The sequence below is a fragment of the Elgaria multicarinata genome, chromosome 3 (assembly GCF_023053635.1).
Source record: "Elgaria multicarinata webbii isolate HBS135686 ecotype San Diego chromosome 3, rElgMul1.1.pri, whole genome shotgun sequence".
NCBI classification, from domain to species: domain Eukaryota; kingdom Metazoa; phylum Chordata; class Lepidosauria; order Squamata; family Anguidae; genus Elgaria; species Elgaria multicarinata.
The window spans coordinates 175348008-175375993 of NC_086173.1; the positions used below are offsets into that span (position 1 = coordinate 175348008).

General features: G+C 51.2%; 2 protein-coding genes across 5 annotated transcripts in view; one reads left to right on the forward strand and one right to left on the reverse strand.

The window, feature by feature from the left end:
- Positions 1-3752: 3752 nt before the first annotated feature.
- Positions 3753-11614, reverse strand: PFDN6 (prefoldin subunit 6). The gene is made up of 5 exons (XM_063123000.1): positions 11488-11614; positions 9196-9298; positions 6884-6954; positions 6613-6737; positions 3753-4034 (listed from the first exon to the last, which is right to left on the reverse strand). Exons 2-5 carry the CDS (start codon positions 9257-9259, stop codon positions 3914-3916), a joined length of 381 nt encoding a protein of 126 aa, XP_062979070.1. The 5' UTR covers positions 9260-9298; positions 11488-11614; the 3' UTR covers positions 3753-3913.
- Positions 11615-23853: 12239 nt separating this feature from the next.
- The window catches only part of LOC134396454 (rano class II histocompatibility antigen, A beta chain-like), a 116373-nt gene continuing 112240 nt past the window's right edge, over positions 23854-27986 (forward strand). For 3 of the 4 annotated variants that reach the window (XM_063122961.1, XM_063122960.1, XM_063122959.1), the window contains exons 1-2: positions 23854-24011; positions 26350-26625. In XM_063122961.1, the coding sequence (XP_062979031.1) occupies positions 23918-24011; positions 26350-26625 (370 nt within the window). In that variant the 5' untranslated portion in view covers positions 23854-23917. The remainder of the gene's footprint in view (positions 24012-26349; positions 26626-27986) is intronic. The other variant, XM_063122962.1, reaches the window with a different exon arrangement.

Sequence of the window (27986 nt, forward strand, 5' to 3'; positions counted from 1 at the left end):
CACCGAATGAACACTGATTTTCCTGAGGCTTCTCAGAACTCAACGTATTTAGGATCTGGAGCCAGGAAGGGAATTACAGCGGCAGAGGTGGGCTCAGCAATACCTTTCCCTAATGTTCACTAGCTCTAGAGCAGGAACTACGCTGGAGACGCGGCCGTTATTTCATGCTCCAAGGAGTTTTGATGTGTCATGCACTTCCTGTTGCCATCGCTACTGATTTCCTGTTTCTGCGCAGAGCACCTTCCGCTTTTGTGCTCAGCTCTGACCTCAAGTGCCTCAGCAGAATGACGTCCTGATGTGCCGTTCTTCACGGCAAGAGGAGCTGCGTCGTCCTCTAAGAGATGGGCGTCATTGCTCAGGTCCTCGTTTTTGCACAGAAGGGGCAGGATTAGTCCACAGAACAGTGGGGGACGTAGAGCGATTACGGTTTCCAACGTTTGTGCGTTAAGCTGACACAAAAATGGGGTTGGAAATAGTGACTTTTCTCAGGGAGTATCAGCTGTGGTGCAAAATGCCCCCCCCCAAGTCTAAACCACATCCTATTTTGGGAAGGGACACTCATGCGCTGTGTGCAACCAGAGTAGCCCTCTGTTTCTCAGCACGACATAACACTAATTTCAGAAATACACTACTGCGTGAGGAAGAGGATACTGTGAATTGGAAAGGGGAATTCTCCCTCCCTCATAGCCAAACTAGCCTTAAGGACATAGACCGGTGCTGGATCAGACCCAAGGCCTCTCTGGTGCAGCATCATGATTGCAGCCAACCAGATGCCCACAAGCAGGACAGGCGTGCAGCAACACCCTTCTGCTCCTGTTGATACTGGAGATAATACACAGCCATCAGCGTTAAGCTGGAGCGTGTTCAGAGGAGGGCAACCAGGAGGATCAGGGGTCTGGAAACAAAGCCCTGTGAAGAGAGGCTGAAAGAACTGTGCATGTTTAGCCTGGAGAAGAGAAGATTGAGGGGAGACATGAGAGCACTCTTCAAATACTTGAAAGGTTGTCACACAGAGGAGGGCCAGGATCTCTTCTTGATCCTCCCAGAGTGCAGGACACGGAATAACGGGCTCAAGTTACAGGAAGCCAGATTCCGGCTGGACATCAGGAAAAACTTCATGACTGTTAGAGCAGTACGACAATGGAACCAGTTACTTAGGGAGGTTGTGGGCTCTCCCACCCTAGAGGCCTTCAAGAGGCAGCTGGACAACCATCTGTCAGGGATGCTTTAGGGTGGATTCCTGCATTGAGCAGGGGGTTGGACTCGATGGCCTTGTAGGCCCCTTCCAACTCTACGATTCTGTGATTCTAAACTACATGTAGACTCCCTCAAGTGAAATCATTGCACCAGTGCATTTGTACTCTTACAGGGGTACAGCAGTGCATTTCAGCTGTTTCTCAGGGTTGCGTCATTCTACTTGGTAGATGGGGGTGGTCCTCAGTTACTCGCTGCTCATATGAACGGCCTCCCACCCAAAAGCAATATGAGGATGGGCTTGATCCAAGAGGGTCTGTGTGCAAGCGTGAAATCTTCCCCTTTAGCGGTTTGTAATTCCAATTCAATGAGCGACGGAAGTTATCCAGCTTCCTCCTACAGGAAATCAACCTTCCCTGCCGGAGTTCTTTTTATATATGAAACGCTTTCGTGTCCCAACCAGCTTCCACTCAAAGACTTTACAGCACTTGTCCTTTAGGTAACCGGTGGAAGGTCCCCTCCCCGTTCCCTCCCCCATTGGGTTTCTGTGTCTCCCAGCCCAGGTCAAAGCAAAGCATTTCCAACTTTGCAGGTTGCTGAACCATCACTGGGGGAGAAATCCCTTTTAACAGCTGTATGGCAGGAAGAAAATGCACAAATGGGGTGATGCTGTGGGATAGCTGTACCTGGTTACAGCCTGCCTCTGTTGCTCTGAAAGGCACAAGGGACTGGTAGCCACCTTACTGGGCCTCATTAGCAGTCCAGGACCTGCAGGGAGGAGGAGTTCAGGGACCCCCACTCTTTTCTCCCCCCTTCTGAGAACAAAACCTGTTTTGGAAGTGTGTTAAATGTTTTCTGCAAGACCTCCAAACGAGGGACATCGACCTTTCTATAAAATAAAAGCAAAAGGAAGCTTTGTGGTATGAATACTTTTGTCTGTGCAGGAAGGGTGTCATCCGGTCTTTCTCCAACTCAGCACTAAGCCGTTCAACTTGCACTGTGATAACAGTGCCTCTGAGAACATGAAGAATGAGCACTAACCATCTCAACCAATTCCAAAGTACTTGTGGGACTGAATCCAAGGGCTTCCATAACAACAGGTATGGCTCCTGCAAAAGCTTGAACTAAGACACCCTTCTGAAATTATGGCCCTGTTCAGAAGACACCTTAAATCACAGCTTTAACCACGGTGCTTACGGCTTTTTGGCTTAAGCACCGTGGTTAAACCCACGGTTTAAGGTGTCTTCTGATCAGGGCCTAGAAATGGCTCTATGAGCCAACAGTGCAATATGGCTGCAAGAAAGGCAAATGCTATTTTGAGCAGCATTAATAGAAGTATAGCTTCTAAATCACGTGAGGTCCTGGTTCCTCTTTATTCAGCCCTGGTTAGGCTTCATCTAGAGTATTGCGTCCAGTTCTGGGCTCCACAATTCAAGAAGGACGCAGACAAGCTGGAGCGTGTTCAGAGGAGGGCAACCAGGATGATCAGGGGTCTGGAAACAAAGCCCTATGAAGAGAGACTGAAAGAACTGGGCATGTTTAGCCTGGAGAAGAGAAGATGGAGGGGAGACATGATAGCACTCTTCAAATACTTAAAAGGTTGTCACACAGAGGAGGGCCAGGATCTCTTCTTGATCCTCCCAGAGTGCAGGACACGGAATAACGGGTTCAAGTTAAAGGAAGCCACATTCCGGCTGGACATCAGGAAAAACTTCCTGACTGTTAGAGCAGTGCGACAATGGAATCAGTTGCCTGGTGAGGTTGTGGGCTCTCCCACACTAGAGGCCTTCAAGAGGCAGCTGGACAACCATCTGTCAGGGATGTTTTAGGGTGGATTCCTGCATTGAGCAGGGGGTTGGACTCGATGGCCTTGTAGGCCCCTTCCGACTCTGCTATTCTATGATTCTAGGTCTCATGTGCCCTGTCTGGAGTAGGTGGGAGCTCAGCTTAATTCCTGGCCCGGCCTCCCATTCGCCCTTTGCACATGGAAAGGAAACCACCCACCTCTCCCTGCTAGTAGCTGGAATTCTGAACATGTGGCTTTTCTTTCATCCTAGCATAAGCCAGGCTATAAACACACAAGAGAGAGAGAGAGAACCATAAGGTCTCCTTGAGTCCAAAGGGGCTGGAGCGTGGCCCTCAAAGCTTAAGACAGACAGCAATGTCGTGGGACCAAAGCGCCCAGCCAAGATCTGGCAGCTGTTGGTGGGCGGGGCTGCTTTGGTCTGGCTCAACCAAGCCCTCCTCCATGTATTCCCGGGGGATGATTTTCATTTCAGGGTCTTCGGGGCTCAGCACCAGCTCCTCCACGAGCCCTCTGTTTGCTTATTTGCTACATTTATACCCCACCTTTCCCCCCTCTTGCAAGGACCCCAGAGGCGATCGCATAGTCCTGTCCACTGTATCCTCACAACAACCCTGTGAGGTAGGTTAGGCTGAGAGTCGGTGGCTGGCCCAGAGTCACCCTGGGAGCGTCATGGCTGAGTAGCCGCTGCGGCCCATATCTCCTGCATCACAGTCCAGCACTGCCCCTGTCCCTTCTTTCAAATTCAAAGAACTGGAGGGCAGAAAGAGGGAGAGTTGACCCCCCTGCCTTTATTTCAAACAAACCGAGAACTAAGGCCTAAACAGGAACCCAGAGGCCCAGAAGACCCCTTCCCCTCCCTCCCTCCCTCCCCCCACAGTCCTGTCCCGAGGGAATCCAGGCGTGCCTCCAGGGTCAGGCCTTGACCGCCACCTTGGCCTGGGCCTTCTGGAACTCCTGCTGCAGCCGTGCCAGCATCTCACGCTGCTGGTCCGATTTCTTCTCGTACTCCTGCATCTGCGCCTCGTACCGCTTGCTGCAAAGACAGGGGAGTCAGGGGCTGCTTTTGTAACAACCGGGGAATTCTGAAGGGGTGCTGGGAGTGACCCCCCCCCCCAGCCTTGCACACGCTGGACAGCCATCTGTCAGGGATGCTTTCAGGTAGATTCCTGCATTGAGCAGGGGGTTGGACTCGATGGCCTTGTAGGCCCCATCCAACCACTATTCTACGACTCTATGAAATCCTTGAAAGGTTGTCACCCAGAGGAGGGCCAGGATCTCTTCTCCATCATCCCAAAGTGCAGGACACGGAATAACGGGCTCAAGTTAAAGGAAGCCAGATTCCAGCTGGACATCAGGAAAAACTTCCTGACTGTTAGAGCAGTGCGACAATGGAACCAATTCCCTAGGGAGGTGCTATTTTATTCTTTTACTATGTACAGCACTATGTACATTGATGGTGCTATATAAATGAATAAATAATAATAATAATAGTGGTGGGCTCTCCCACACGAGAGGCCTTCAAGAGGCAGCTGGACAGCCACCTGTCCGGGATGCTTTAAGGTGGATTCCTGCATTGAGCAGCCGGGTTGGACTTGATGGCCTTAGAAGCCCCTTCAAACTCTGCTATTCTAGGATTTTATGCCTGGTGTGGCCAAAGTAGGCAGGGAGATGTTCTTCTACGTCTCTCATAATACTAGGACTCAATGCGGTGGGTGTGTCATCCCATGAAGCTGGATGGTCCATGTGTAAAAGGTTGTCACACAGAGGAGGGCCAGGATCTCTTCTCGATCCTCCCAGAGTGCAGGACATGGAATAATGGGCTCAAGTTAAAGGAAGCCAGATTCCGGCTGGACATCAGGAAAAACTTCCTGACTGTTAGAGCAGTACGACAATGGAATCAGTTACCTAGGGAGGTTGTGGGCTCTCCCACCCTAGAGGCTTTCAAGAGGCAGCTGGACAACCCTCTGTCGGGATGCTTTCAGGTGGATTCCGGAACTGAGCAGGGGGTTGGACTCGATGGCCTTGTAGGCCCCTTCCAACTCTACTATTCTATGAGTTTCCACCTGCTCCATTCTCCCCTGCCATGCAGGGGCCCTTCCCTTGTGGCCTCCCAGATCTGGTATTCAGAGGCAGACTGCATCTGAACCTGCAGGCTCCATTTAACTGTCCTGACTAAGAACAGAAGACCAACTCTGCTGAGGGGGCTGGGGGGGCGTCCCATGACACTGGAACCTGCTGGTGCCACCCTGTCTAATTGGGGGCTGCCGGGATTAATGTCTCGTTTTGTTGACTATACGTTAAGCCGCTCTGGGAGCATTTTTGGCAGAGGAGCAGGCTCAAAGCACGTTAAGTAAAACAAAATAAATATAAATTGAACCTAGAGCAACACACGATCAAACTCCAATGAGCTTTAGACAACAGTCTTCCTGAACGCCTCAAAACCACCTTGTTCTCCCTGTGGAGAAATTTCCTCCAGCTATTTGAAACCTCTGATCCCTGCTCCATACTGACAGGAGGGCTTCTGTCCTGAAAGGCGGCCAAGAAAGACTTTAAATTAAATAAAGCCTGTAAGAAAACCGAGGTGGCCTTAGAATCTCTGCACTCACACGGCTGCCCTAAAGTCAAGGCTTCTCCTCTTTATCATCCAGGGAACAGAGGAAGAAGCTGGTTCTTGTCCTTGAATCACGTAGTTTGGGAGATACTCTTAGATCCACCTCTGTCGCTGGAGGCTCAAGTGGCCACGGCAGTTCGGAGTGCCCTTTACCATCTTCGGCTGGTTCGCCAACTACGGCCTCTCCTGGACAGGGATCGCTTGGCCACGGTGGTACAGGCATTGGTAACCTCAAGGCTGGATTACTGCAACGCACTCTATGTGGGGCTGCCCTCAAAGCTGGTCCGGAAGCTGGAGCTAGTGCAGAATGCTGCAGTTCGGCTTTTGTCTGGAGCTGCCCCTTTCCAGCATGTGACTCCTGTGCTGAGGGAACTGCACTGGCTGCCTATTCACTACCAGGCTGGTTGAAGGTTCTGGTACTTGTGCACAAAGCCCTAAATGACTTGGGACCAGGATACCTGAGAGAGAGAGAGACAGAGCGCCTTCTCCCCTACCCACCTGCCCGGTCACTGTGGTAATGTGAGGGTATGTTCTTCGTGGTTCCACATAGATCCATCCTCCAATTGGAGTCCCCCAGGGGAAGAGCCCCCCTCCTGTGGAACTCCCTGCCTCTGGAGGTCAGGCAGGCGCCAACTTTGTATTCCTTTCGGCGCCTCCTGAAAACGTCATTCCAGGAAGCCTGTCTTTAATGACCAGCCGCGGGTCACTTTGCATTTTGCTTCTTTTAAAAAATCTTTTATTTTATCTTGTACACCACTCTGAAATTCTAACCCTAACCCTGCTCTCTTTCCCCCAGCAACTCTTACTCACAGGGAGACTGCCCTCCCATGATTCCCAGCCAACATGGCTACAGGGGATGATGGGAATTGCAACCCAACACATTTGGTTGGGGGAGGCTGCCATAAAGGAATCCCATCTCCCGGAAGCGGAGAGCTACTGACTGGCCTTTCTCCTCCAAGAACCCGCCTCGTTCTGCGCCCCTCCGCCCCCAGGGACTCACATCTCCCCTGTGATGTAGTCCAGCCTCTTCCCGACCGTCGCTTTGGCCTCCTCCGTGTCCTGCTTCACCAGCACGGGCCCGATCAGCTTGTAGACGGCGTTAGAGGAATCCAGGAAGTCCAGTTCCTGCAAGGCAAAAACAGGGCGGGCACTGCTCAGGGGCAGTTCTGGAGCACCAGCAGCCACTGAAATGATGGTGGGTGGGTGGGAGGGAGGGAGGCAAGGGGGGTGGGCATCTCTGGGGTTGGGGGTGGGCGTAGCCAGGCACTCACCTCCTTCACTACGTTGTTCTCCGTCAACTGAGCCTCCAGTTTTTGCCGGGCTGTCATGCATTTACTGATATCTAGAAAGGGATAGAAGGAAAGAGATTTCCTCAGTAGGAACTCGGCTCCCTGGGTGATCACAGGGCCTCCGCCTGGCCGTGGGGCAGCTGCTCCCAGCCTTAGCAGCAGCAGACGACAGGGGGAGCTGTAGGTCCCTCTCTTCTTTCTCACATCATGTTAGATAGGTTTGCATTCTGCTTATACTTGTTCTCCTTGAATCCTGGAAAGAGGAGTCAGCCCGATTCAAAGTGCAGGTATTATTTATTTATTTATTTATTTATTTATATAGCACCATCGATGTATATGGTGCTGTACAGATTACACAGTAAATAGCAAGACCCTGCCGCATAGGCTTACAATCTAATAATATTGACATTCAAAGACCTAAACAGTTTGGAGCCAGGTTATTTGAAGGAACACCTCCTCCCACATGTATCTGCCCGGACCTTAAGATCATAGAATCATAGAATAGCAGAGCTGGAAGGGGCCTACAAGGCCATCAAGTCCAACCCCCTGCTCAATGCAGGAATCCGCCCTAAGGCATCCCTGACAGATGGTTGTCCAGCCATCTACAGGGGCCCTTCTCCGTGAGCCCCTGCCAAAGGAAGTGAGGCAGGTGGCTACTAGGAGGAGGGCTTTCTCCGCTGTGGCACCCCGGCTGTGGAACGAGCTCCCCAGAGAGGTCCGCCTGGCGCCTACACTTTACTCTTTTCGTCGCCAGCTGAAGACCGTTTTATTCTCTCAGTATTTTAACATTTAATTTTAACTTAAATTTAGATTTTAGTGCTATAACTCTGTATTTTAATCTTATATCAATTTTGCTGCGTGGTTTATCCTGGTTGTGCTTTTTATACTGTATTTTGTATTTGCGTTTTTAACCTGTTGGTACTTTTATTATGGTTTAAATTTTTGTGAACCGCCCAGAGAGCTTCGGCTATTGGGCGGTATAAAAATATAATAAATAAATGTATGAATAAATTAAGGGATTAAAATACCCAACCAAATCAAATATGTAAAGGAGGTATTTGTTTTATTTAAACATTTGTATACTACTCTTCACCAAAATTGGGTCTATTAAACAAATGTTTACAATATATTTATCAATATAGACTTTTCTAAATATCTACTATTAAATGAATGTTTACAATATATTTATTAATGTATTTAGACGCTTCTAATATCTAAATCTAAAGATGGTGGAGAAGACGGAGGCACCCAGGCCTGATCCAATAAGGGCTCTGCAAACGTTCTTACGGCTGGGCTTCACTTTTAAAATGAGGAGTTATGTTTCATTGAGATATTATTTGGACCAGTTTCGAAGTTACAGTGTGTGTGCGCATGTGTGTGTGTGTATGGATGGATGGAGATGGCAGGTGTCAAGAAGGCTGACAGCCCATACAGAAATATTGAGCCAACGTCCCCTTCGTGGCAGGAATGGGGGAGGAAGATGAATGCAGCAAGACTGGAATTGAGAGGCACCCGTAGAATCATAGAATAGCAGAGTCGGAAGGGGCTTACAAGGCCATCGAGTCCAACCCCCTGCTCAATGCAGGAATCCACCTGAAAGCATCCCTGACAGGTGGTTGTCCAGCTGCCTCTTGAAGGCCTCTAGTGTGGGAGAGCCCACAACCTCCCTAGGTAGCTGGTCCATTGTCTTACTGCTCTAACAGTCAGGAAGTTTTTCCTGATGTCCAGCTGGAATCTGGCTTCCTTTCACTTGAGCCCGTTATTCCGTGTCCTGCACTCTGGGAGGATCGAGAAGAGATCCTGGCCCTCCTCTGTGTGACAACCTTTGAAGTATTTGAAGAGTGCTATTCTGTCTCCCCTCAATCTTCTTTTCTCCAGGCTAAACATGCCCAGTTCTTTCAGTCTCTCTTCATAGGGCTTTGTTTCCAGACCCCTGATCATCCCAGTTGCCCTCCTCTGAACACGCTCCAGCTTGTCTGCATCCTTCTTGAATTGTGGAGCCCAGAACTGGACGCAATACTCTAGATGAGGCCTAACCAGGGCCGAATAGAGAGGAACCAGGACCTCACGTGATTTGGAAGCTATACTTCTATTAATGCAGCCCAAAACAGCATTTGCCTTTCTTGCAGCCATATCGCACTGTTGGCTCCTATTCAGCTTGCGATCTGCAACAATTCCAAGACCCTTCTCGTTTGTAGTATTGCTGAGCCAAGTATCCCCCATCCCCCTGCCCGTATACAGTTACAGGGCAGGAAAGGGGCCTTGAGTTAGTTAATCTCTCTGTGGTTAGTTACCTTTCTGTAACTGCTGATATTTCTCAAGCTCCCCCTGGAGCTTCTTCTGTACTATTTCTGCCATCAGCTCACCTGCTCCTTCTCTCCTAGGTGTGGTTTTTCTCTGCAGAGAAACAAGGAAGTGATACAACTCATATGCTTTGCATGCAGAAGGTCCACAGGTAGCTCAACAATAGAAGGTCCAAGATGCAATCTGTTAGCAACTCCTATGAAAGGTAGCTGAGAGAAACCTCTGCCTCAGCCCCGGAGCGTTGCTATCGGTTAAGACCAGATAATAAGAACAGAAGCAGAGCCCTGATGCTTAATCTGACCGAGGGTCCATCTAGTCAAGCATTCTGTTCACACAGGGGCCAACCAGCCATCGGCCAGAGACCAACAGCACCCTCCCCCCCATGTTCCCCAGCAACTGGTGCACTCAAGCTTACTGCCTCTGATACTGGAGATAGCACACAACCATCAGGGCTAGTAGCCATGGATAGCCTTCACCTCCAGGAATTTATCCAACCCCCTTTTGAAGCCACCCAGATGGGTGGCCATCACTACATCTTGTGGTAGTGAGTTCCACAGTTTAACTCTGAGCTGTGTGAAGAAGTCCTTCCTCTTACTTGTCCTGGATCTCCCACCCATCAGCTTCATGGGATATGACCCCATTGGGTTCTAGTATTTGGAGAGAGGGAGAAGAATGTCTCCCTGTCCGCATTCTCCACAGCAGGTATCATTTTGTCCACCTCTATCAGGTCTCCCCTCAACCTCCTTTTCCCCTCCAAGCTAAACAATCCCAGTGGACGTCACCTTCCTTCGCAGGGGAGATGCTCTCCAGTCCCCTGAGCATTTTAGTTGCCCTTTTTTGCACTTTCCCCAGCTCTATAATACCCTTTTTTTAGGGGTGGTGACCAGAACTGTACACCCTCCCTAAAGGAAGCTGCGTTGCAAGTCGGGCCATAGGATCTGCCTAGGTCAGTACCACCTGCTCTGACAGGCAGAAGCTCTCCAGGGTCTCAGAGGATGAAGGGTGGTGGTGGGTGGGTCTCCCCACATCACCTGTTCCCTGATCTTGGGAAAGCGGAGGCGCTGGGGCCCCGATCCTGGGGCTGCTCCTGGGCTGCACCCCTTCCGCCCAAGCACACCCTTGCCTGTCCTGAAGTTATCCACCCCACCCCACCCCAAACCCAGGAAGAGGGGTGGGTGTGGGGGGGTGCCACCCTTCGAACCCCCAACAGTGGGGTGGGACCCACCACCATCACACATGGGCCCCCCACCCCACCCCAAACGCAAGAAGATGGGTGTGGGTGTGGGGGGTGCCACCCTTCAGACCCCCAGCAGTGGGGTGGGACCCACCATCACACATGGGCCCCCCACCCCACCCCAAACCCAGGAAGAGGGGTGGGTGTGGGGGGTGCCACCCTTCAGACCCCCAACAGTGGGGTGGGACCCCCCACCACCACACATGGAACCCCCCACCCCACCCCAAGCCCAGGAAGAGGGGTGGGTGTGGGGGGTGCCACCCTTCAGACCCCCAGCAGTGGGGTGGGACCCCCCACCATCACACATGGAACCCCCCACCCCACCCCAAGCCCAGGAAGAGGGGTGGGTGTGGGGGGTGCCACCCTTCAGACCCCCAGCAGTGGGGTGGGACCCCCCACCAGCACACATGGAACCCCCCACCCCACCCCAAGCCCAGGAAGAGGGGTGGGTGTGGGGGGTGCCACCCTTCAGACCCCCAGCAGTGGGGTGGGACCCACCACCATCACACATGGAACCCCCCACCCCACCCCAAGCCCAGGAAGAGGGGTGGGTGTGGGGGGAGCCACCCTTCAGACCCCCAACAGTGGGGTGGGACCCCCCACCATCACACATGGAACCCCCCACCCCACCCCAAGCCCAGGAAGAGGGGTGGGTGTGGGGGGAGCCACCCTTCAGACCCCCAACAGTGGGGTGGGACCCACCACCATCACACATGGAACCCCCCACCCCACCCCAAGCCCAGGAAGAGGGGTGGGTGTGGGGGGAGCCACTCTTCAGACCCCCAACAGTGGGGTGGGACCCCCCACCATCACACATGAAACCCCCCACCCCACCCCAAGCCCAGGAAGAGGGGTGGGTGTGGGGGGAGCCACCCTTCAGACCCCCAACAGTGGGGTGGGACCCCCCCACCACCACACATGGAAAAGCCCCACCCCACCCCCAAAGCCCCACTTTCTTCAATAAATGGGGGGAAGAGAAGGAAATGACCCCCCTCCAGCGCCCACCACCCACCCCCGTCCTCCCTGTGGGTCCAGCCCCACCACTCACCTCCTTGCACAGCTGACCTCTCACCCCGGAAGTGCCCCCACCACTTCCGCCCACCCAAGCGGTCGCCAAGGTTACCCGGGGGCCTGGTCGCGGGTTTCCCTCCACGCGCCCGACGAACGAGAGAGACAGAGAGGGAAAAGGGAGGAGGCGGCGCCCTCCCTTTACTTCCGCCCGGTCCCAAGATGGCGGAAGGAGGCGGGCGCCCCCGTACAGACCATAGAGACGGCAGACTCTATGGTAGCGCCGTAGACTTCTAATAGCGGCCGCTCTGCAAATAAAACGAGGGAGGAAAGGCGGAGAGATATTTATTTATTTATTTATTTATTTATTTATTTATTTATTTATTTATTGCATTTCTATACCGCCCAGTAGCCGGAGTTCTCTGGGCGGTTCACAAAAATCAAAAACATTCAAATTATAAAACAACAGTATAAAACCATAATATACAATACAATACAAATACAATATAAAAGTATATACATAATAAATACATATTTATCTATTTATTTATTACATTTCTATACCGCCCAATAGCCGGAGCACTCTGGCCGGTTCACAAAAATAAAAAATATTCAAAGTATAAAACAACAGTATAAAACCATAATATAAAATACAATATGAAAGCTCAACCAGATAAAAAAACAGCAGCAATGCAAAATATAAAGCTTACAGCAGCCTAACCCCAAGCTGGCGACCACCAAATGAGTGGACTACAATTCCCAGCATCTGCAGCCAAGTTGGCAGTGAGGATACTGGGAGCTGTAGTCCAAGATATCTGGAGGGCACCAGCTCGAGGATGGCTGGGATAGATAGGGTGACCCTATGGAAAGGAGGACCGGGCTCCTGTATCTTTAACAGCTGTAGAGAAAAGGGGTTTTCAGCAGGTGTCATTTGTATGCAGGCAGCACCTGGTGATGTTCCCTCTTCATCACTACTGTTAAAGCTGCAAGAGCCCTGACCTCTTTTGTATCTGGTCACTCTAGCTATAAAAACAGGGCAGGGCTCCTGCAGCTTTAACTGTGGTGATGAAGAGGGAGTTTCACCAGGTTCCCCATATATACAAATGACATCTGCTGAAATTCCCTTTTCTATGCAACTGTTAAAGATACAGGAGGAGCCCTGTCCTCGTTTCCATAGGGTCAGCCTAGTATTGGAGTAGGCATGAAAGTTTAGTCTAGACTGACCATCCTTCAGTAGGGTGGGGGTGAGGATACACACATAGGAATAGCCACCAAAAAAGAGAAAGAACATCATCAAAATAAATAATGGACAAAAGCACACATCCATTTGCTTACCTTTGCACATGCTAATGCATAGATGCAAATTTAGAGATAATTGTTATATATAGTTTGAATAGAAACACAGCACATCCTAGCATAGTGCTGCAGAAGACTGTGTGACGTGCATGTCTGCCTGAGTCCGCTGTCCAGGTGCGAAGGGCCGATGGGCCCGTGCAGAGTCTGACCTCTCGACATTTTGGGGGATCTCTTGAACAACCTCCCTGATTACTTTTGACAGCAATCGGCCACCCAAGGGAAAGCGAGGGAAGGAGGGAGTTGCGGGGAGACGCACAGAATGCCGCACAGTAACTTTAACGGGCTCAAGTTAAAGGAAGCCAATTTCCAGCTGGACATCAGGAAAAACTTCCTGACTGTTAGAGCAGTACGACAATGGAATCAGTTGCCTGGTGAGGTTGTGGGCTCTCCCACATGGGAGGCCTTCAAGAGGCAGCTGGACAAGCATCTGTCAGGGATGCTTCAGGGTGGATTCCTGCATTGAGCAGGGGGTTGGACTGGATGGCCTTATAGGCCCCTTCCAACTCTGCTATCCTATGATTCTATGATGCTATTCTCAGGATTCAGGCTGAGTTATCAGTCAGTTGATATAGGGATGATCCTTGCTTGGTTGCTTGGGAGGGTTTCTGCCTGCTGGAGCAATTTGTTCCTGGTCAAGGAGTGACGCTCGTGTGTGTTGCTGTTCCTAGTTAAAAAGCCGCTTATAAGGGCAAATAAAGTGGCAGGAAACCCTGGGCAGACAAAAGCAGAAAGAGCAGCCTTGTGGCACTTTCCGCTCTGACCATGTTACTCCGCTTCTGAAATCTCTTCATTGGCTTCCAATTCACCTCAGAATCCAATATAAACTTCTCCTGTTGACCTACAAAGCTTTTCACTGTCTAGCTCCTTCCTATCTCTCCTCTCTCATCTCACACTATTGCCCCGCTCGTGCTCTTCGCTCCTCTGATGCCATGTTTCTCGCCTGCCCAAGGGCCTCTACTTCCCTTGCTCGGCTTCGTCCATTTTCTTCCGCTGCCCCTTACGCCTGGAACGCTCTTCCAGAACATTTGAGAACTACAAGTTCAACCGCAGCTTTTAAAGCTCAACTAAAAACTTTTCTTTTTCCTAAAGCTTTTAAAACTTGATGTTGTTCTGACTTTTATACTGCCTGTTTGGTGCATTCTCTTCCCCTCCTTATTGTTTTATTATGATTTTATTAGATTGTAAGCCTATGCGGCAGGGTCTTGCTATTTACTGTTTTACTCTGTACAGCGCCATGTACGTTGATGGTGCTATATAAATAAATAAATAAATAATAATAATAATACTAATGATGATGATGATCTTAGTCTGATCTATCCTTGGACGAAAGCACCCCAGGTGAAAGAGAAGGCGCGCCCTCTAGTGGTCAGAGGAGGAATGGCAGAGATGGGTGCGCTGCTCTCAGTTGCACCTTGTCACATAGGGTGACCTTATGAAAAGGAGGACTGGGCTCCTGTATCTTTAACAGTTGCATAGAAAAGGGAATTTCACCAGGTGTCCTTTGCATGCATACAGCACCTGGTGAAATCTCCTCTTCATCACAACCGTTTAAGCTGCAGGAGCCCTGCCTAGCGTGACCAGATACAAAAGAGGGCAGGGCTCCTGCAGCTTGAACTGTTGTGACAAAGAGGGACTTTCACCAATGGCACCTGCTGAAATTCTCTTTTCGATGCAACTGTTAAAAGGAGCCCTGTCCTCCTTTCCATAGGGTCACCCTTTCGTCACATAACAAAGCATTTATTTTATTTTTATTTATTACATTTCTATACCGCCCAATAGCCGGAGCTCTCTGGGCGGTTCACAAAAATTAAAAAAAACATCAGGCCTACAGCATGTACGTGTGTGCGTGGGTGAGTGTTTCAGTGTGCTGATGCCAGCCTGGCTGCCCAGGGCCTCAGTGGGTCCCCATCATCCCAGACCCCCCCGCCCCCCACTTTGCCAAAGGGGGGGAGATGCAACAGCTGTCTGGAATCCCCCCCCCCTTCTGCAGGTGGGTCGGGCTCCGATGCAATGAGAGGGTTTGGGCAGACGGGGGCGGCCTTGCTCTGGAATCCCCTCCGCGGGGGACAAGGGCCCCCTCCCGCCTCTCATTTTAGGAAGCGGTTTAAAGCGTTTCCACTCTATATATGTATCATTGATTGATTTAAACCTATGTAGCTTTAGGACAGGGACGGAGAAAGTTTTGCTCCTGCAACTTGCTATATTTCAGTCGCAGCTTGAACGCTTTGCAGAGATTATCCTTACAACCACCTTGCGAGGCAGATCCATATTGTTAACCTCCCCCCCCCCATTGCAGGTGGACAGGTGAGGGGGAGGGTGAAAGAGAGAGTCTCTTGCCTCAGACATCCAAGGCAAGATTTGAACTGGCCACGTCTGCATTCGTAGCTCCTTTGCTGCACCGGCTGCCTGCTTCTTTCCTTGCTTGGAGGACTGTTTTGGCTGAAGGGTGGCCTGGAAATTCAATCACCGGAACGAGGAGGGCCGTTCCTGCAGGGCCTCGCCTCCTCCCAGGATTTGGGGGTTCTCCCTTCCTACCGGACCCTTTAAAGTCAGGAACCCCAGCAAGGAGGTTCCAGCGGTGTCTCCGCTCTTCCCGTTAGATCAAAAGCAGGGCCAGAAGGTGCTCAGCCTCTCACCACAACCTCACCCTGAGACGGGCAACCCATCCACCTCTGGGCAGGCGGATCCGAGCCCGCAGGGAAGGGCTCGCCCTCCCAGAGACCAGTGTTTTCCACGATGGGCTACTGATCCAGGCAGAATCATCATCATCATCATCATCATCATCTACATATCGAAAGCTAGCGAAGCTCGGAGAATGGCAACCAGGGAGAGGGCCTTTTCAGTGGTGGCCCCTCAATTATGGAATGATAGAATCATAGAATCATAGAATAGTAGAGTTGGAAGGGGCCAACAAGGCCATCGAGTCCAATCCCCTGCTCAATGCAGGAATCCACTGTTAAGCATCCCTGACAGATGCTTGTCCAGCTGCCTCTTGAAGGCCTCTAGTGTGGGAGAGCCCTCGCCTGCTGCCAAAGTTATTATCTTTTTGGCGCCAGGTCAAGACTTTTCACTTCTCCCGGGCATTTAACAGCATATGCTGAATTTTAACTGACCCCAGAATAGTTGTTTTTAAATGGATAATGTCTGTTTTTGTTTGTATTTTATGCTTTTTATGGTTTTAAATTTTGTATATTTCTTTTCAATGTTCACTGTTTTTAACTTTTGTAAACCGCCCAGAGAGCTTTGGCTATGGGGTGGTATATAAAAGTAATTAATTAATTAATTAATTAATATGATAGCACTCTACAAACACTTAAAAGGTTGTCACATAGAGGAGGGCCAGGATCTCTTCTCAATCCTCCCAGAAAGCAGGACATGGAATAACGGGCTCAAGTTACAGGAAGCCAGATTCCAGCTGGACATCAGGAAAAACTTCCTGACTGTTAGAGCAGTACGACAATGGAACCAATGACCTAGGGAGGTTGTGGGCTCTCCCACACTCGAGGCCTTCAAGAGGCAGCTGGACAACCCTCTGTCAGGGATGCTTTAGGGTGGATTCCTGCATTGAGCAGGGGGTTGGACTCGATGGCCTTGTAGGCCCCTTCCAACTCTGCTGTTCTATGATTCTATGACAATAGCATGTCACCTCCTTTCTGACATGAGATTTCATACCCCGTGTCTGTCCTCTATGGCTAGACCAGGCTCAGCGTGAGGGCAAACTAAGGTTGAGTCCAAAAGCAAGCCTGCCTACCCAGCCGAGGCTCAAGAGCACAGCACAGAGTTCCCAGAGGAGGAGCCGGAGGCATGTCCCAGGCCAGCTCGAAGCGCAGGTAAACAGTCCCAGGGGCAGAGTCCAGCTGGGGTGCAGAGCTCAGCAGCGCAGAGGATCGGTCACAAGGCTCTGGAGTTGGTAGAAATGCATATTTTTTTCCAGCAGCCAGCAGGTGCTGGCCAATACACTCTATACACCCTGTTGGGGCTGTGCAGTTGTGCCCCATTGTGGATATGACCCAGCCACCAACTCACAGCCCCATTGGGCTTTTCCCCACAAAACTCTGCTTTTTTGAAGTGTTGCTTTACTGCGACGTTTTCCGTTGCTCCGATGTCACCACGGTTGTTTCGTCATCTGTCAGTGGTGGATTCGGTGCAGGTTGAGAAAGTGGGCATGGGCGGGGGGGGGGATCCCAGGACTGGGCAGGTGCGGGGATGCAGGGCGGGGGTGGGGCTGGACTAGGGTGACCATACGGAAAGGAGGACAGGGCTCCTGTATCTTTAACAGTTGCAGGGAATTTCAGCAGGTATCATTTGTGTATATGGAGAACCTGGTGAAATTCCCTCTTCATCACCACAGTTAAAGCTGCAGGAGCTATACCAGAGTGACCAGATTTAAAAGAGGGCAGGGCTCCTGCAGCTTTAACTGTGGTGATGAAGGTTCCCCGTATACACAAATGACACCTGCTGAAATTCCCTTTTCAATACAACTGTTAAAGGTACAGGAGCCCTGTCCTCCTTTTCATAGGGTCACCCTAGGCTTGACGAGCCTCAGAGTGGCCGCCGTGGCGACGTTAAACTCCGGGGCAGTTACGAGGTATGACATAATTATTAGTGAGGGCAGTTATGATAATACAGCGCAGAAATTAAATGAACTGCAGCAGTGCAGATGCGGTGCTGTAGGCTTCCTGAGTTGCACAGAATTCCTTGCACGCTCCTTCCTGTGGGACTGAACGGCTGCTGGGTTTCCCCCCCCCTGCTTATTGTGTTACATTCGGTCCTAAGGACTCCCTTCCAGGGAAAATGGTGGTTCTGCGCCCCTGCTGTGGTGTGTGTGTGTGTGTGTGTTGGTTCTCTGGGTGTGGGAGTGTGGGGGTGGATGGATGCTGGAGTGGGTTTGTGAGGAGGTTTTGCTTCGCTTTCTGCTGACCACAGGTGCTTGGATCGTGGCCAGTTTCTCTGTTTCATTTCCACGAACGCTGAGCCTGGCTTGTCGCGTGGGGAAGCGAAACCCGAGCGCCTCTGCAGCGTCTTGTCCACTGCCAGGAGCGTCTCTGGGCAAAGAAGGATGTTGCTGGGCGCCCAGAGGTGCAGCTTCCGTCACCAGAGTGCTGGAAATAATGGGTAGGGCAGGGGTGCCTTGACCCAGGGCCCCGTGTGTGTGTTCATCTTCCCTCCCCTTCTGTGTAGCTGAGAAGAGTCCCAGAGTGGTGGAATCTCAGGCTCTGACTCTGGAGAGCCACCCCTGCCTCCCTTAATTCCCTGCCTTTCGCTTCACAGTCTCAGGCAGGCAGCATCTGCACATGCACCAGAATGAAGTGGTAGAGTAGCACTTAACCCCCTGCAATTTGAAATCCAGCACATCAGGGAGAAAATTTGTAGCTCTAGGACTGTTGCATCAGGACCTAAGAGGAGCCCTGCTGGATAGGGCTATTTATAGGAGCCCGTCTGGGCTATTTATCTTTCAGATAAAGTCTGGAAAATAAAGGTTAATTGTGGCATTCTACACATTTAATGGTGGAAATGCGGCCCAAAAGAGAGAAACAATTATTTATCTTCTATTACAAAAATACGAATATTTCATAAATGCGTGACAACGACAAAATTCAATCAGAACTTTTAAAAAGAAGTGAAACCAAAACAGTTGCTCTGAATAGCAGCCACAAGCGGAGCTTCTTATGACTGGAGTGAAAAAAAGCTTCCCAATAGAATTCACATCCATTTTGCAAGGCCTGTTCATAAATAAGACGAATGGGCCCCAATGTGTTTCCGAGGGGTCCTGATGAATGAATCTCACGAATGAAGGAGAGTGCAGAGATCAGCATGAGGCCATAAAAACATACCTTTTCCATGAGAACAGGAGAAGAGCCGTGTGCTTGATCAGTCCAAAGGACCACCCAGGTTGCCAGAGTGGACAACCACATGCCCCAATGGGAAGGCCACGGCGGGACGTGAATTCAGTATCACCTTCCTTCTTGTGTTCCCCAGAGAGTAGGACTCAAAGCAGATACCGGAGGTAAAATATAGCCATCATGATTAGTTTCCTATCGGCTGGACATCAGGAAAAACTTCCTGACTGTTAGAGCAGTATGACAATGGAACCAGTTAGTAGAGGCCTTCAAGGGGCAGCTGGACAACCCTCTCTCAAGGATGCTTTAGGGTGGAGCAGGGGTTGGACTCGATGGCCTTGTAAGCCCCTTCCAACTCTGCTATTCTACGATTCTGTGAAGTAGGATTGATTTTTCCATAGAGGGGATCATTAAAGAAAAGTCACCCAGCTGAAGTGCTACAGTCATATAAGGAGGACTCTACCATGTCGTCCATCCCTAGTAATACTAGAGTAGAGTGGGAATTCAGTTTGAACGCTGAAGGTTCAAGTATTTTAACCTTGACTCATCGGGAGGTATTGTGGGGGGCAACAGATGCACAGGCAGTAAGCCTGTGTGCGCCACTTGCTGGGGAACATGGGTGGGAGGGTGCTGTTGCACCTTGTCCTGCTTGTTCATCCCTGGCTGCTTGGCCACCGTGTGATCAGAGCGCTGGACGAGACGGACCCCTGGTCTGATCCAGCCTCACGGCTCTTCTGATGTTCTTACTGCTTTGGGACTCAACCCCCAAGACGTGTGACATGGGATTATCTCCTGCTAAACACCCCCTCCCAAGCCCTCCTGGCCCCTGGCCCAAAACGCTGCTGTGCTGATTTGTACAGGGCTGTACCACAACATACCTCTGAGTTTGCCTCTGCCACGAAAGCCCTCCTGCTGTGTCTGTCCTTCAGAGCAGCTCATACGGTCAAGGCTTGGTGAATAGAATGAGCGGCATCGGCCTTTCATTCCAGCTGGGGTTCAGTCCTTGCAAGGGGCTGCGATGTTCTCGGTCAGAAGCCAGCTTCACGGTCTGGACTCAGTGCCTGGAAGTGGGTGTCTTTCCACCTGCAGGCTGGCTGGAAAGGAGAGTGCCCCTGAGCCCGTGCAGAGTGTGTTATTTCAGGTAGCACATACGCCTCTGGCATGAAGGACAGGGGCCCTGGGGCCCAGGAGGGCTGTTCCCCAGCGCCTTTCCTTGGACGAATTCTGCTCGTCCAGCACCGCTCTAAGTCCTCCTGGCTTGCTGCGTTCAGCCAGAGCCTGCCGGCAACGGGTGATGCTGGCCTCACTCTGTTAGCCGACTGGGCAGGATGGGAGCTGGGGGGGGGCTGTTCTCGGAAAAGTGTGGGCCTGCCTGGAAAAGCCACTGGGGGGCAGGGAGGGGGTGGAGGCAGGGGGCATGATGGGGGGGGACACATGGAGATTCGGTGAAAAAGGGGGCTTGTTTGTTTGCTCAGAGGCCTTTTGCACTGTTGCCTCTCCTTCCCGAGACGCCCGAGGAGGTCCAGACGGGGCCAAAGCTGGCTCCTGCCCACAGCAGGTGAAAGCCCCGATGCTCTCTGCCCCCCCTCCGCCCCCCCGGTGCCTTATCCTTGGCTGAGCAGCGTAACAGCAGCACCGTGAATGTGGACCCTCTTTTCTTAGTGTCGGTTTCAGTTACAGAGCCTCAATCTGCCCTGGGCACCATCAGGAGCACCAACAGGATGAATCCCACCCCCAGGAGCAGGAACAGGAGAACACAGGAGGAGCCGTGCTGGGTCAGACCGGAGGCCTCCCTGGCCCAGCGTTTTGCCCCCATCACGGCCAGCCAGTTTTCCCCATGGGGAGCCCACAGCAGGGCCGGAGGGCCACAGCCCTGCCCCCCTCCTGTCCCCCAGCAACTGGGGATCTGTTGCCCGCCACAATACCTCCAGATGAGTCGAGGTTAAAAGACTCGAACCTTCAGCATTCAAACTGAATTCCCACTCTAGTATTACTAGGGATGGATGGCATGGTAGAGTCCTCCTTATATGACTGTAGAACTTCAGCTGGGTCACTTTTCTTTAATGCTCTTCTCTGTGGAAAAACCAATCCTACTTGCAGATAGGAAACTAATCATGATGGCTACATATTACCTCCGGCATCTGCTGTGTGTCCCACTTTTTGGGGAACACCAGAAGGAAGGCGGTACTGAATTCATGTCCTGCTGGGGCAACTATGATCCCGTCATAGAACCCTAGACTGGTAGAGCTGGAAGGGGCCTCTTAAGGCCATTGAGTCCAACCCCCTGCTCAGTGCAGGATCCACCCTAAAGCATCCCTGGCGGATGGCTGTCCAGCTGGAGGTCTTCTGTGGCCGTCGTCCTAGGAGAGCAGGTGCTCCGCCACGAAGCCTCGGCCCCCTCCGTCACAACGATTTTGATACTGCGTTTTTATACTGTTGTTTGTTTTACACTTTGAATTGTCTTCATGGTTTTAATTTTTGTGAACTGCCCAGAGAGCTTCAGCTATTGGGCAGTGTAGAAATGCAATAAATAAATAAATAAATAAAATATCAGTGGCCATCCCGGCATTATAGTAGCCAATTCCATTGTTTCACTGGATGCTGGTGTGTGTGTGTGTGTGTGTGTGTGTGTGTGTGCATGTCTGTGTGTGTGTGTGCATGTGTGTGTGTGTCTGAGTCCTTCCTTGTGCCTGTCCGGAATTCCACCCCCCCTTCAGCTTCCTGGGAACAACCCCATTGGGTCCCAGGATTATGAAGGGAGGGGCCTGAGATCCGTGGCAAGAGCACCTGCATCTCCAGGTGGGGCCACGTGAAACACCTGCCCCAAACCCTGGAGAGCCCCAGGCCGTCCGTGAAGACAGTCCTGCACAAAAGGAACCAGAGGCGTCATTGGGGGGACAGGCAGCCCAGGTGGGCCTTCTTGGCCACCATTCAGTTCCGTGGAGCATCTGGGCCGCGTCGCCTTCTGGCAGCCGCCCTCTGCGCTGGGTCCCCATCCGGCTGCTTGTGATGCCTGGTTCCTGTCTTGCACCCGTGAGAAGTGGTGACAGAGCTGAATCTGAGCCAAAGCCTGGAAACGTTTTTTGCATAGGAGCATTCACCTCTGTTTCAAACATGTGGTGGTGGTAATATAAATGTGCCTCTGAGCATGTGCAGAGTGTATTTAGTTCACTATGGAGTAGCCTCAGTAAACCCATGCACAACTATGGGAGAAAGGTGGAGGATTTTGACGTTCCTCGGCCAGTGGGGGTGTGGAGTTGGGGACGCAGGTCAGTTGCCACCTGGCCTCGTCCTGCCTGGCCTTCCCACCCCTGCCTGCCCGCTGGGTCTGTGCCAGGGGTTTCCCAGGCCCGGCTTGTTGTCACTTGACACAGCGCGGGTTGGGTGTTCGTCTGGGTTTGCTGTGCCAATCACAGGCCCCAGGACTGCCCTGGTCATCAGTTGCTGGGCAGGGAAGGCATGGCTTTTGCAAAACCCTCTGTCTTTACAGGCTTCTCTGAGCATCTCACATTCTTGCAGGCCTGGAGGGACTTGCTCTGGGGGAGGGGAGGGGAGATTAAAACAACAACAACAACAAATTGAGAAAGCCCCCCCCCCCTTTCTCTGGCCCAGGGCATTTCAGGGTTCCTCCCTAGGGCAGGAAACAAGCAGGAGTGAAATCTACTGGAATTCTTTGAGAGTGTCAACAAACATCTGGACAGGGGTGATCTGGTAGACATTGTATTCTTGGGTTTCTAAAAGGCTTTTGAAAAAGTCCCTCACCAAAGACTCCTGAATAAACTTAGTAGACCTGGAATAAGAGGAGAGGTCCTCTTATGGATCAGTAACTGGTTAAAGAATAGAAAGCAGAGAGTAGGAATAAATGGTCAATTCTCCCGGTGGAGGGAAGTAAATAGTGGGGTCCCACAGGGATCGGTATTGGGACCATAGAATCATAGATTAGTAGAGTTGGAAGGGGCCTAAAAGGCCATTGAGTCCAACCCCCTGCTCAGTGCAGGAATCCACCCTAAAGCATCCCTGACAGATGGTTGTCCAGCTGCCTCTTGAAGGCCTCTAGTGTGGGAGAGCCCACAACCTCCCTAGGTCACTGATTCCATTGTCGTACTGCTCTAACAGTCAGGAAGTTTTTCCTGATGTCCAGCCTGAACCTGGCTTCCTTTCACTTGAGCCCATTATTCCGTGTCCTGCTCTCTGGGAGGATCGAGAAGAGATCCTGGCCCTCCTCTGTGTGACAACCTTTTAAGTATTTGAAGAGGGCTCTCATGTCTCCCCTCCATCTTCTCTTCTCCAGGCTAAACATGCCCAGTTCTTTCAGTCTCTCTTCATAGGGCTTTGTTTCCAGAGCCCTGATCATCCTGGCTGCCCTCCTCCGAACACGCTCCAGCTTGTCTGCATCCTTCTTGAATTGTGGAGCCCAGAACTGGACGCAATACTCTAGATGAGGCCTAACCAGGGCTGAAGAGAGAGGAACCAGTACCTCACGTGATTTGGAAGCTATACTTCTATTAATAGCATTTGCCTTTCTTGCAGCCACGTCACACTGCTGGCTCCTATTCAGCTTGTGATCTACAACAACTCCAAGATCCTTCTTGTTTGTAGTATTGCTGAGCCAAGTATCCCCCATCTTGTAACTGTGTATGTGGTTTCTATTTCCTAAGTGTAGAATTTGGCATTTATCCCTATTCAATTTCATCCTGTTGTTTTCAGCCCAGCACTCCCGCCTGTCAAGATCCCTTTGAAGTTTGTTTCTGTCTTCCAGGGTGTTAGCTATCCCACCCAATTTTGTGTCATCTGCAGATTTGATCAGCGTTCCCTGCACCTCCTCGTCCAAATCATTAATAACAACGTTGAAGAGCCCTGGGCCCAGGACTGAGCCCTGCGGGACCCCACTCGTTGCCTCCCCTCCTTCATCCCAGGTGAGGAGGCTGCAGCCCACTAAACCTGGCGGAAGGAGGAACTGGGGGGTTCATTAATGCATTCCCCCCTCTCCACACACACACACCTAGACCTTCCTCTGCCTTCTCTTGCAGCCAAAACCTATCTCCTCCATCAGCACAAGCCAGGGGACCTTCTGCCTGGAGACTGATGCTGCTGCTGAAAGGGGAATTCTCACTGGTGCTTCTCTGTGCCAGGGCAGAGCTGCGTCTCTGGGACTTTGCAGAAATAGTGGTCCGTCCGTCCCCCCCTCCCACCACTTGTATTAGCACACTCAAAAGTTTCCTTTCTGGGGCTGGAAGCAGATTTCTCTCTCCCGGCTCTTGTGGGGCTGCAGCCATGGTGTGCGTTTCTCTTCTCCCGTTGCTGATGGTGTTGCTGATGGGATCCTCCGTGGTCCCTGGAACTGGAGGAGGGAAGAAGCCCCCACCAGGTGAGGAGAAGGGAAGGGAGGGGAGGGGGCTTGGAGAGAGAGAGAGAGAGAGAGAGAGAATGTTCAGAGTTGGAGCTGTTCAGAGGAGGGCAACCAGGATGATCAGGGGTCTGGAAACAAAGCCCTATGGAGAGAGACTGAAAGAACTGGGCATGTTTAGCCTGGAGAAGAGAAGATGGAGGGGAGACATGAGAGCACTCTTCAAATACTTGAAAGGTTGTCACACAGAGGAGGGCCAGGATCTCTTCTCGATCCTCCCAGAGTGCAGGATACGGAATAACGGGCTCAAGTTAAAGGAAGCCATATTCCAGCTGGACATTAGGAAAAACTTCCTGACTGTTAGAGCAGTACGACAATGGAACCAGTGACCTAGGGAGGTTGTGGGCTCTCCCACACTAGAGGCCTTCAAGAGGCAGCTGGACAACCATCTGTCAGGGATGCTTTAGGGTGGATTCCTGCATTGAGCAGGGGGTTGGACTCGATGGCCTTAGAGGACCCCCTCAAGCCCAAAGACCCTGTGGAGAGAAAAGGGCCAAGAGGGATCCAGAAAGCCCCCGAGGCTCAGGGAAGGAGCGAGGAAGGAGGGGGGTGTCAAAGGGAAATGGGGACCCCCCAGGACCTCCCCCCCTTCTGCTGACCCTCATGGCTTCTTCAAGGAAAGGAAGGATTGGCGCCCCCTGGAGGGCCCTTTGAAATTGAGGGAAGGAGGGGGAGGGGGAGGGAGCACATAGCCATGAGGACTAGTGGATCGTCTCCTCCTCCAAGAATTTATCCACCCCCCTCTTAAAGCCATCCAGATTGGTGGCCGTCACTACATCTTGTGGAAACTGTGCGCTGTGTGAAGAGGGGTTTCCTCTGATCTGTCTTGAATCTCCCACCAATTGGCTTCATGGGGTTCTAATTTCATGGGAGAGGGTTTAATTTGTTTTCCGCTGTGTATATTTACTGCTTTATACTGTATGCTTTTATCTGTATGTCGCCCAGAGATCTTATTGATATTGGGTGGGATATAAATGTTTTAAATAAATAAATAGATGCCCCCCCTCCACTCTCTCCACAGGCTGCGTGATCTTGTCCACCTCCGTCCCGTCTCTCGTCACTCACCTGTTCATTGAGGGAAACAGTCCCAGGTGCTTCGTAATTGGGACTGGTGTTTCAGCCCCTTGATCATTTTAGTTGCCCTTTTCTGAACTTCTCCTAACTCTACAATCTCCTTTTTTGCGGTGCGGTGAACAGAACTATCCATAGAATTCCAAGTGTGGTTGTACCATCGCTTTGTCTAAGGGGTGTGTGATCTTGGGGTTTTTATTTTCGGTTCCTTTTCTAAGTTAGGGTGACCCTATGGAAACGAGGACAGGGCCCCTGTATCATCAACAGTTGTACAGAAAAGGGAATTTCAGCAGGTGTCCTTTGTATGCATGCAGCACCCGGTGAAATTCCCTTTTCCATATGGTCACCCTGGGGGGATCTACACTACGGCTTTAAAGCGCTTTAAAGCAGTTTTAAAACGTTTTGAAAACTGTATATGCAGTGTGTCCTGGGCCCCAACAGTTGTCAAAACTGTTGTAAAGCGCTTTAAAGTAGTAGTGTAGATCCTGCCCCTTCTGGCCCTAATCCGATACTCCAGCCGCGACACCACCTCGTCTCTTTCTCTGGAGGCGTCTTTGCCTGCTGAGTCTCTGGCTGAGATTCCTCCCTTGTCCCGGATCCTCTCCTGGGCTGCGCGGGGGGAGACGCTGGCTGGAGATCATCCATGGAAACGCAGCCTCTGCGGTGTGTCTGGGGCCTCAGAGAGGACTGGGGGGTTGGGGGGTCCCTGCCCCAAAGGGGTTTTTTGGAGGCGGATCTGCTGCAGCCTGAGGACAGCAGGAGGAAAGTTCTGACGTTGTTTTCCATGGGGAGTTTTGTAAGGAACCCGGAAGCGCGTTGTTAGACTCTGTATGTGTGTGTGTGTGTGAGTCTAAATCTCTCTATGGCTCACAGTCGAAGTTGTGACTCTTCTCATAGGCCGAAAACACTGAGAGGCGGGCGCAGGCTCCTTCCTGGCCAGACGATTGGGCAGGAGAGAGCCTGCTTGGCCATTGTGCCTTTCCCCCGCTCCTGCTCATTGAGGACTAGAGACTTGAGCTTTTAAAAGGGGAAAGGTGGGAGCCTGGATGAGCTGTTGGTGCCAGCGGGGCTGGAGCCTGGGCGAGTCCCGGCCAAGGGGGCAACTTGTGGTCCAGGCGCGACTCAGCATAGTCCTGATGGCCTGAGAAACCCCCAGCCCAGACCCCCCCTCCTCCTCCTCCTCCTTCTCATGATGCTCTCGGGGGCGCTTTCTCTCCCCCTCCTCCAGCCCCCCATTTCCTGTACCAGGTGAACGGCGAGTGCCGCTTCATCAACGGGACGCAGCAGGTGCGCTTCCTGTACAGGGAGTTCTACGACCGGCAGGAGTTCGTGCGTTTCGACAGCGCCCGCGGGGTCTACGAGGCCGTCACGCCGCTGGGGGAGCCCGACGCCGAGCTCTGGAACCGCCAGGAGGAGATTCTGCAGTACCAGCGGACCCAGGTGGACGCCTTCTGCCGCTACAACTACGGGGTGGCCGAGATAGCGCACGTGGTGGGCAGGAAAGGTGAGTTTCTGCCCGGGAGGGAGGAAGGGAAGAGGGACGGGGGTGGGGGGGAAAGCGTTCTCCGGACTCACCTGCCAGGTAGGAGGACGCGCCTTCTGCCCACCTGGCCCTTCTGTTAAGAGCGAAGCAATTCATAGGGACACCAGTAAAGCTAAAGAAAATGGCTCACCTTTACTTGTAGTATTTATACAAAGGCGTATTTAGAGGCTTTTATTTATATTTACTCGTAATTTCATTTATTTCCTTACTTATTTGTCTGGCCGTGGCTGTCATGACGTGGCCTGTTCCCCTTAGACTGGGGGTGGGGAGGAGCAGGAGAGCCCCGGGGGCAGCAGCGCCCAATGGGAGGAGCGGCAGCGCCTGCAGCTTTTCCGGGCCTTGCAGCCGCCTCCACCGACATCTGTGGCCCTCCTTTAACCACTCTTCTCTTGCTTTTAGTTTTTATCCCCCTTGAGACATTTCCAATACATCGCTATGCTTTAGCCATTTGTGCCCACTAGATAATTCTCTTCTATGAAAGGCCTCAATTTATATTTATATTTATTCCATACTCTTAAAATTGTACACCTGACAAAGTGATTATTAAAGTCCACATTGACCTTAGCTTTCTCATACCACAGGTATCCATGCCACCCAAACCTTAATTCATGGCTTTCCAGCTCCAATAATTGTCTATTCTCCAACAGGACCCATTCTTTCATCCAAACCAAGCAACAGGCAGAGAAATACAGTTTCAGATCCGGTAACCCCGGACCTCCTCTTTCCTTGGCACCCTGTAATATTTTAAGTTTAACTCTTGGCTTTCCCACTTGCCATATAAATCTAGATCTCTCTCTCTCTCTGCCATTGCTTGAACAGTACCATCCCCTATTACAAGAGGCACTGTTTGGAATAAACATAACATTCTTGACAATACATTCATTTTTATCGTGGCAATTCTTCCCAAAAGAGACAATCGAACCTTATCCCATTTTGCTAGGTCATTTTTAACATCATTCCAGACTTTAACATAATTATTGTGAAATAACATGCAATTCTTATTTGTCAAAACAACTCCCAAATATTTTACCTTCTTCTCAATTTTAAAACCCGTCTTCTCTGTCAGTTTTCTTTGTTCTTGTGGTTTCATATTCTTAGTTATTATTTTCGTTTTCTGCTTGTTGACCTTGAAACCCGCTCCTGTTCCAAACTCAACTTACTCAACAAGGTCTCAATTCCTTTTAAAGGATCTTCCAGTGTAAGGACCAGATCAACTGGAAACTCAGTTTATAGATCTCTTTTTAAATCTTTATTCCATTGATTCGCTCTTAGAATTCGCTCTTAGGATTGCCGGTCCTCTAGTTCACTGGTTCTCAACCTTC